This window comes from Hermetia illucens, chromosome 6 (assembly GCF_905115235.1).
Source record: "Hermetia illucens chromosome 6, iHerIll2.2.curated.20191125, whole genome shotgun sequence".
In the NCBI taxonomy this organism is placed as follows: domain Eukaryota; kingdom Metazoa; phylum Arthropoda; class Insecta; order Diptera; family Stratiomyidae; genus Hermetia; species Hermetia illucens.
Window position 1 is genome coordinate 98,778,683 of NC_051854.1, and position 10,057 is coordinate 98,788,739.

Consider the following 10,057-nt stretch of genomic DNA (forward strand, 5'->3'; position numbering starts at 1 on the left):
ACGTGCTACGTACTAAGAAATACACAAAACCTTTCGTACCTGAAGCGTCCAGCTTCCGGTTTCCCGACTTGTTTAATTATGCTCAACGAGTGGAGTTTTTTTCGACTTTTTCCTCCAAAATGTCCATAACAAGAACGAAAAGGAGTGGTGAGAGGGCGATTGCTTGACGAACACCAACAGAGGCACGAAGCGGTTTTGATACACCCGCAACACTTCGAACTTTACTTTTCGGATTGTGGTAGATGCAGAGAGCATACCAGATGAGTTCTTGTGGCAAATGGCCAAACGCTTTGTCCAGAAACAGAAACGCAATGTCAAAAGGGCGATGTTTCTTACGATGTTTCTCCATGAGTAACCGCGGATTTCAGGATGTTCTAACATTTTTTTTCTGGTTATTAATCCTATCTAAAAAAACTTCATTGTTGAAATTGACGAAAAAACATTTAATCAGAATTTACAAGGTCATCAAGAACGCCTTCCTGTAACAGGACTGGTAGTAACTCGTTCACATACGACAAATAGTTATCTTGTCTGTAGAGTATTTTCATCGGGCTTGAATCCTCAAACAAGGTCTCCATTTGTTCTGTCATTTGCTTCGGATCTCCACAAAACATTGCTGTGAAAGTAGAAAGGAAAAATAAATCTGAAAATAGAGAAGGAGAAGACACGATTAAATAAATTGGTTTGATTTAAATATTGGAATAAATTGGAACACTTCTGTATGTATGTCAAATATAAAAGATATTGGAAAATTTGAGAACATAAATATTTTCTTAGTAAATGGTCCCCCATCGAAATGTTAAATACGTTCAGCACCGCTTAACTATGGTTACCAGATGAGAAGCGATATTTCTTTCAAATACCCTAAAGGATCAGTAATAATTTATTTATTGCATATACCTTCCATGTGGCTGGTGGTCAAAGGGTAGTATAGGTCCCAGGGCGAAACGGGGATTGGTACCCACGACGGAGGATAAACGCTGGGAAATGCCTGCTGAACCAACACCAACAGCTCTACTACCAAACCCTATCTCCACCTTCACGTGGTGACCGTTGGGAGCTCTTTCTTAACAAAAAGCTGCAGACGGATCACTCTCAAGACCATTCGACATCAACAACGGTCTACGACAAGGGGATGCCCTATCATGCGTCCTCTTTAACCTGGCCCTCGAGAAAGTGATCCGTGATGCTGAGATAAACGCAAGAGGTACGATCCTCTTTAAGTCCACCCAACTATTGGATGAGTGAGGCGAGAAGCTGCCTAAATCGAAGGAAGATTGATATCCTTTCTAAGCGGTATCTCGAATTACTGATACCGAGGGACAACATGACAACGAGGTTTCACTTCGATAAGAAGTTTGAAACACGTTGGAGTAACAAGGCAAACTGGGAGAGCGTGGCTGCGACATACGGCTTAAACCAGCAACTGATTACTTGGTAGACTGACGGATCCCTCACAGCAGAGGGAACGGGTGCCGGTGTCATTGGTCCAAGGAAAATGTACTTCGAGCCAATGGGCAGGTACACTAGCATATTCCAGGTGGAAATTTACGCCATAGACAAATGTGCCTCCTTTTATCTGCAAAGGAACTACAGGGGGCAGAGCATAGCTATTCTCACCGATAGCCAAGCAGCGATCAAGGCACTTAGTTCCAAACAGGTGAACTCTAAACTGGTATGGGAATGCCTTGAGAGACTGAATACACTCGGCTCGTCCAACAAGGTCTGGATACTTTGGATTCCAGGCCATGTTGGGTTGGAAGGCAACGAGGCAGCGAATGAACTAGCCAAGAAGGGAGCAGGGGTGCCTTTACACGGGCCAGAACCCTTCTGTGGAATCGGAAACGGTTGAGGGAACTATATTGGGCGGGCCTACCAGGGATGGAGCAGTCCAGGGTGCTTATTGGGGGATACGAACCCATGCGTACAAAGGATTGCTTAAACCTCACCAAAAAGAACCTCCGAATCCGATCCGAATCATAGTGGGAATTATCACTGGTCATTGTCGGCTGAACTATCACCTTAGCGAAGCTAGGGATATCTACGGACACTGTCTGCAGGTTTTGTGAGGAGGAGGACGAAACCTCTATGCACGTCCTGGGACAGTGTCCGGCACTTGTGCAAAGTAGGTCGATACATCTGGGAGAACACTTAATACCAGATGCAAAGCTGAAACATCTGCAAGTGGGGAACATACTAAAGTTCCTAACGGTTACAGGCCTGCTTGAGATACTATGATCAATAGGTACACTATAACCAGTAAAAGGGGCACAATAGTTCTCCAAGGACGCGGTGCGACTTTCCCTTAACAGAATAAGAATAATAATAATAAACTACTGGCCTATGCTGACGATATCGACATCATGGGAAGAACCACCCCAGATGTAAAAACCGCCTTCATCCAGATCGAGCAGGCGGTAATTTCGAATTGGGGCGAGATCTTGGGCTGCACATCAATATATGGTGGCAGCGTCAGCACCGAAAACCAACCAACCAGCAACATCAAACTGCACTGGTCAAACGAGAAGAATAAAGATAGGAGAATACAACTTTGAGACCGTTGATAGTTTCTCCTATCTAGGGTCGAGAATCACAACCGATAACAGCTACGATGATGAAATTCGCGCATGGTTGTTGTCAGCTAACAGAGCCTATTTCAGTTTACAAGAACTGTTCCGCCCGAAACGTCTCACCATACGGTCAAAGCTCTTTCTGTACAAGACTATGATTTTGCCAGTCCTCATGTATTTCTCGGAAACTTGGGTTCTTAGCAAGAAAATTTGCGAACTCTTGGCCGCGTTCGAGAGAAGAATCCTGCGAAGAATTTTTGGCCCCTACATGAGGATGGACGATTCTGTAACCTACATAACGACGAAATCTATGAGCGATACTACAACCGTCAAGTTGTGGATAAAATCCGGCTCAACAGGTTGCGGTGGGCGGGTCACTTAATCCGTATGGATGAGGATGATCCAGCTCGGAAAATCTATAAGGGCAATATCTATGGTACAAAAATAAGACGAGGCAGACCCTGCCTAAGATGGAGCAATGGTGTATGCCAGTACGTCAGACAGCTTTTAGTGATAGCGAATTGGTAGACCTCTGGGCAAAACCTGGATGTCTGGAGTTCCTTATTAAGGCAGGTCTAGACCGGATACCGGTTGTTGCACCGTTGATGATGATTCTGTTTCCCATCAGGTGCTGGTTATTTTCGAGGCTAAGGTTAGTACCTTTTTTGTAAGCAAATTGAGATAAATTCGTAAATCTACTGCCAAGCAAGGTATGTTCGGTCTAATAAGATTTTCGTTGCTGGTCAATCGAAACCGATTTAACTTTTCGACATGCCCCGTGTGTGAGTAATTACTTATAGAAAGTGTCCTTCTCCACCATAACAGAAATCTTCTTAGGTACGTAGCACTTCAGAATTGTGATGCTCCTTAACCTAGAATGGAATCTCGCAGTAAAGATTCGCTTATAAACCGGCTGCAGTAGGCTCCAGTAACAGACAAATACCCAGTTCATGTTTACTACTGGTAGGTTTTCCAAAGTACAAACAACGGTACTACGAGAGGGGGAGGAGTATTATCCGGAACACATTATAAATGATTCGATAAACAAAGTTCTCTATCCCTGCCAAAAGAGTTCCGAAATTTGCAGGGTGCCTCTCTCTTGTGTGTCTACTTTTGCTGGCGGTCGGAAACTGAAGGAGAACCCCAAGGCCCATCCTGAGCCACGTTGGAAGTCAAGCTGGAAGAAGTGCTTGAGTCGTGCCAGGGCATTAAAGGGGCCGTTATATAGTGGGTGAAGCGGTCTCCGAGAAGGGTCCATTCTAATCAGGACGAGGGAGCATGTCTCGAGGTCCTGGTATTGCCGACCTGTGACATCGTGTGTCGGGAAAGTTGAGTCGGCCGCAGTCTTTAAAATACTTCCCTGAGTAGACGGAGCATGCTGGAGTCACTTAACCCACCAGGCCACCGCGTAAACCTATCGAAGATTGTGAGGCAATGCTTGTATTCGTGCGAGTCTCACGAAGGGCCATTGATGTCAAGGTGGATGGTGTGGAAGCGCGTGGTCGGCGGAGGCAATACGCCTACTGCCTTTTTTACGTGCTTGTTGATCTTACACTTCTGGCACGCGATGCACTGTCTGTCCCAAGAGTTCACGTTCTTGTTCATGGACGGCCAGAAGTTTTTTCCGGTGACTAGCCGGTTTGTCGTTTTGATGCTAGGGTGCGGAAGATCGTGTACAGCGTGGAATACTTTATTGCGAAAATTGGCCGGAATTAATGGTCTGGGTCCCTTATCTGATGTCTCGGAGAGTAAGTAGGAGTTTAAGCCGAAGATAGGAAACTCCTTGAGCTTATATTTGGGGTTTGTCCTCAGGCTCTGAAGCTCTGCATCGTGTCTCTGCGCCTCGCCGATTGCCGATAATAATCGACCGCGGTGGGGATTGTGACCTCCGAGATTCGCGACAAAATGTCCGCAACGGCCTTGTCTTTTCCAGACACGTGTTGGTATGTCAAAAGTAAGCTGGCTGATGAAGCTCAGTTGCTGGAATTGCCGAGGAGATGCTTTGTCGGGCTTTTGTTTAAGCGCGAACGTAAGGGGTTTATGGTCCGTGAACACAGTCAACGCCCTGTCCTCAAGGGAGAAACGGAAGTATTTAATGAAGTGGTAGGTGGCGAGCAGCTGACGATTGTAGGCGCTGTAGTTACATTGAGTTGGGTTGCGTTATTTCGAAAAGAAGAAGAAGGCTTGCGAGCTTTGGTTCACCTGCTGGTGAGGAACAGCGCCTACCGCTGTGCCCGAGGCATCGACTAACAAGGCTAGGGTGCATCTGGCTGAGGAAATGCCAGGAGTGTAGCATTAACAAGCTGTTGTTTAACTGTTTTAAACGCCTGGATGCCTGTGATTCAACTCTACCGTCTTTACTTTTACTTATAGGCCCGAAAGAGCAAGACAAGCCCATTTAAACTTTTTTGAATGTTCCAAATATAGATAATCTAGCTCCGCTATTCGTTATTATATCTCGAAAACTGGCACGATTTTGTGCCACTTAAATGCTGAGATATTAGTAATTTCTAACTTACCCAACTGTCGGTAAGATTTCAAATCTTGTAGTAGTTGCTCAAATACAGGTAAAGGTTCCTTGCAGTCAGATTTCTTCAGAACATCAATGAACGTATCGAAATAAACTCTATAAGCTTTTGCGCGCATCCCAGGTGGTATAATGGCCGACATGTAGACGAGGTCGAAGGCTGGTGATCCCCAGTGGCATATTTGAAAATCAACCTGAATGTTTGTCAATTATGAAATCGGTCATTGGTCAAATTACTTGATTGAGTTTTACCAGGACGACTTCTGAAACATCTACTTCATTTTTGCCCTTGAACATCATGTTTTTGATGTGGTAGTCGCCATGATTGAGGACATTGTAAGAGCCAGGGGCATTGACAGACTGCTTGCATTTTTCCACGATTTTTTCGAAAGATATTTTGCTGAGCTTTTCCGAGGCTTCTTCAAAACCAGGCAAGGTATCCACCAGTTCTTTAAAGTATCCAAATCCGTCTCGAAAAAATGTCATAACATTAAAGTCACCAATATTGAAAATACCTCCTTTTCGGTTGAAACCTTTGTGACCCTGGAAGATGAAAGATTTAACTCACATGTTCTGCAATTTAAATTTAGGTAGTATTTACCTCCGTTGCTAGCTTGAACGTGGCCGCATGATATTGGGCAAGCTTGGAGAAAATTATCGCGGTGTCATTTTCGTTTGGAATCAATCTTGGAAACATGAAGTATTCGAGCTTCTTTAGGTCTTCAAAAGCTATAACCTTATGTGGTTCTGTTGATTGGTAAATCATTCTACAAAACGGAACTATTGAATATCAATGGAAGCCCAAATGTATTTAGGATTCTCACTTTGCAGCCAGCAATTCATGGTAGCCTGCATTCTTTAAGATTTTTGCACATTCATTCAAAACTTCTGAGTACATGAAAATTTCGGTGCCAAAAAAGTCTATTTCAGTGTTACCCAAGATTTCTTTCTTAATTCCGTCAACGACTGGTAAGGTTTTGATTATTATCGAACAGCTTTCATTTGGATGATCTTGTGCTGAAAATGTGATATTTGCTCTAAACATGATGCTGGCAAAGTGGTCGCCAAGAGTAGTAGCCGGGGAGATTTGGTAGTCCTTAACCTGTAATGTGAAAACTGGACTCTATTAGCTCAAGTTCTGCACTTACCACTTCTAGAGACTCAACTGGTATCGTTCAAGTATTACTTCCCCGCGATCTTCGCTAGTCCCGCTCAACTTATGTCACTGTATCAGCATGTCCCTGTATAGCATTACTCGAAATAACTGGGTTCAATGTCAATTGCGAAAAAATTTTTCTCGTTTATGATTCGCAGTCGTAATGTGTTGAATTACATAAGTGGAGCGGGAGTCACCTGATGTTGTGTTTCCACAACATCACGAAGAAGTGCACCAAGTGCAGGCAGTCATACTGGACAGAACCTCTATTTGGAATGGTCTCAACTTCCTCACCGTCACATTTTTCAGATCTCCATTGTATTCAAGAACTTCCTTCAGAAAATTCGAATTAACCCACTCTGGTGCTTCCAATTCATCCGTATTGAAGCTCATTGTGTTATTTTCACTACAAAATTGTGGGCCTTGACTATTTCAACGATCAACACTGAATGATTTTCTTCTACTCTAAAGGGGTCCGAAGTGGCCATGGATTTCACAATTTAATTTATCAGCCGACTTGACGTAATTCTCCAAATTGTAGAGATAAAAAATAATCAATCTACAGAAAATTTACTATGCCAATTACTCGCATTCCTCACAGAAGTTTTGATGTAACAGAAAGAGCTACTTCATACAGGGTGCGACAGCATAATTTCCTTTTTTTAAAACTCAATTAAAACTATTGTATGCATCGGAAAATATTTATTTATAATGTAGGTACATGTCTAAAGCTTTTATTTACATTGTTTTGAAGATCAAATCTGTTAGGTGACGTCCCCCATTCTCCATACATTGCGTAAACCGATTTCTGGCGTTTGTCATGACTCTTGTTAGCATAGCAGGTTTTATGTTGGCAATTTCTTCTTGGATGTTGGTCTTCGAATCTTGTAGGGTTCTTGGACGGTTGACATAAACACGGGATTTCAAAAAACCCCATAGAAAAAAATCACAAGGGGACAGATCGGGAGAGCGTGCCGGCCATTCCAAATCGCCTCTAATTGAGATAAGGCGCTGTGGAAAGTGTTCCCTCAAAACAGCCATCGATGCTCTTGAAGTGTGTGCTGTTGCACCGTCTTGTTGGAACCAAGTGTCCTTCTTCTTCTTTTTCTTCAGCCTTTGTCCCGTTCACAAGCGGGATCGGCTCGTCGTGATCGGCTTCGCCATTTGGCTCTATCGAATGCCTGATCTGGGTGCAATCTCGAGGCTTTCAATTCCCCATCCAGCGTATCAAGCCACCGTTGCTTAGGTCTGTTCAGACCAATCTCGACAAGTTAATTCTCGTTTGCACGAATTGCGTGACCATACCATCGAAGACGCCTCTCTGGCAACTTTTCCACGATCGGTGCAACCCCATAACGATCGCGGATATCCTCATTTCGGATGTGATTTAAACGTGTGACGCCACTAATCCAACGTAGCATCTTCGTCTCCATTACCGCAAGACGCCGTTCATTGTCTTTTATGGTTGGCCAACACTCAGAACCATAGAGAGCGACTGGACGAACGACATTGCGGTAAATTTTAGATTTGAGACGTTCGTTGATACGTCGATCATAAAGGACACCAGTTGTGGAACGACACTTCATCCAGGTTGTGTTAATGCGTGAAGCAATTTCATAAAGCAGTTCTCCATTGGCTGATAGCGTTGACCCGAGGTATTTAAATCGCTCAGTTCTGGGCAGATCACTACCGCTGACAGTGATTGTGCCTGTTTCATGGGGATCGGTCGTCAAAAATTCAGTTTTGTTTAAATTCAATCTGAGACCGTGTTGCATGAGGCGATCATTCCATTTTTGAACAAGTTGTTCGAGATCATTTTTGCTATCAGATGCTAGGAAAAAATCATCTGCATAAAGCAGTGTATAGGGCGCTGGACGTTGGATATCCCGTGTGACGGTGTCCATAACAAGGACAAAGAGGAATGGTGAGAGGGCACTTCCTTGATGAACACCAACAGAGACACGAAGCGGTTTTGATACACCCGCCATACTTCGAACTTTACTTTTCGGATCGTGGTAGAGCAATTGAACCCAGCGCACGAGTTCTTCTGGCACGAAGTGTTGTCGTAAAGCATACCAGATGAGTTCGTGTGGTACACGATCAAACGCTTTCTCTAGATCCAGAAAGGCAATGTAAAGAGGGCGATGCTTCTCACGGTGTTTCTCCATGAGTAACCGCGCAGCGTGTATTGCGTCAGTAGTTCCGCAGTTCTTGACAAATCCGGCTTGATTCACGGTTATTTCAACGATTTCGCGAATACGGTTGTCAAGAATGCGTTCAAAAATCTTCATGGTATGGGAAAGTAACCGGATCGGACGGTAATTTGAACATTCTGCTGGACTACCTTTCTTTTTCCATATTGGAACAGTGGTACTTTCTTGTCAGTCAGATGGTGTTCTTCCTTCCTGAATAACCCGGTTAAAGAATTCACTGAGCCACAGTGTTGGGTCCCAGCTCTTCGCTTTCCAGAGCTCAGATGCGATGTCGTCAGGTCCTGTTGCTTTCCCCGATTTCATTTGTTTTATTGCCTCCTCGACTTCAGTTGCGTTGACTGATGGAACTGCTGCTGCTGGCAATGATTGTGGAAGTGGAGGATGAGCAAATTCTTCAGTTGAAATCTGCTCGAAGTATCCTCGCCATCTATCCGTTGCAGATCGACGGTTGGTAAGCAAAGTACCGTTCTTGTCATTAACACAACAGTAGTGTTCGATATCCTGTGTGCGTTCATCACGGCTTTTAGCAAGTCGATACAGATCTCTCTCGCCATCCCGAGTGTCCAGTTTATCGTAAAGATTTTTGAAATGGTTCGCTCGGGTGACAGCGACCGCTTTCTTTGCTTCCCGGTTGGCATTTTTATAAATTTGCCAATTAGCAGGTGTTTTATCGTCGAGAAATTTGTGGTAGAGGCGTTTCTTTTCACGGACCTTCATTTCAACATCATCATTCCAAAGCCAAGTATCTCGGTTGATGTACCGCTTACCCGGCTTGGTGACCCCGAGGGTTGCAGAGGCCGCTTTCTGGATCGTGTCTTTCATTTGGATCCATGATTCTTCCACAGTCGTAATGGTTGGCAATCGTATGAGTGAGACCGTTTCTTCTTTCTTCTCACCAAATCGCCACCATTTAATGCGCGGCGAGCCAGTGCGTTCCTCACGCTGTTTTATCGGTAGCTTAATTCCCAGGACGGCAATCAACGGCCGATGTTGAGGTGCGATGGTCTCATAGGGAACGACTTTGCAATCAGTGACAGTGGTAAAATATTGGCGTCTTATGAGAATATAGTCGATTTGCGTTTTATTGTTCCCACTATAAAATGTGGGAAGATGAGACAATCGTTTGATGAACCATGTATTCATAAGTATAATACAAGGTCATGGGTGTCCGCAAAATCGATTATACGCTCGCCACCTTCATTGCGCGCTCCGAACCCCTTTCCCCCATGGCACCTGTTACCGTCTGCCTTTTCACCCACATGACCATTAAGGTCGCCGGCAATGATTATGTAATCGTCACTTCGTCGACTTCTTTAATGGCATCACGGAAACCCTCTGAGATGGCAATGCCAACACCATATTGAGTGTGTGGGTTACCAAAATAGAGAAGTTTGTAGCCATTTTTACCGCGTTCGCGTTCAATGTCGCAGCTTTTGGAACCAGACCATCGGGTTTCTTGCAGAGCGCAGATGTCAATGCACCTTTTCCGAAGGGCTCTTGCGAGTTCCTCGGTCTTTCCAGTTAGGGTACCAACATTTAGCGTGCAGACACGTATTTGTTTTGTTCGTTGTGGGCGGACTAACTTGCTTAC

General features: G+C 44.4%; 1 protein-coding gene across 2 annotated transcripts; it reads right to left on the reverse strand.

Moving 5' to 3' along the window:
- Positions 1-410: 410 nt before the first annotated feature.
- LOC119660439 lies at positions 411-6,765 on the reverse strand. Of its 2 annotated transcripts, none has more exons than XM_038068989.1 (6): positions 6,548-6,765; positions 5,922-6,199; positions 5,699-5,864; positions 5,350-5,640; positions 5,090-5,291; positions 411-643 (listed from the first exon to the last, which is right to left on the reverse strand). In XM_038068989.1, exons 1-6 carry the CDS (start codon positions 6,644-6,646, stop codon positions 444-446), a joined length of 1,236 nt encoding a protein of 411 aa, XP_037924917.1. In that variant the 5' UTR covers positions 6,647-6,765; the 3' UTR covers positions 411-443. The 2 variants fall into 2 exon arrangements, with proteins under 2 accessions (XP_037924917.1, XP_037924919.1); XM_038068991.1 differs by lacking the exon at positions 6,548-6,765 and adding an exon at positions 6,264-6,497.
- Between the last annotated feature and the right edge of the window lie 3,292 nt (positions 6,766-10,057).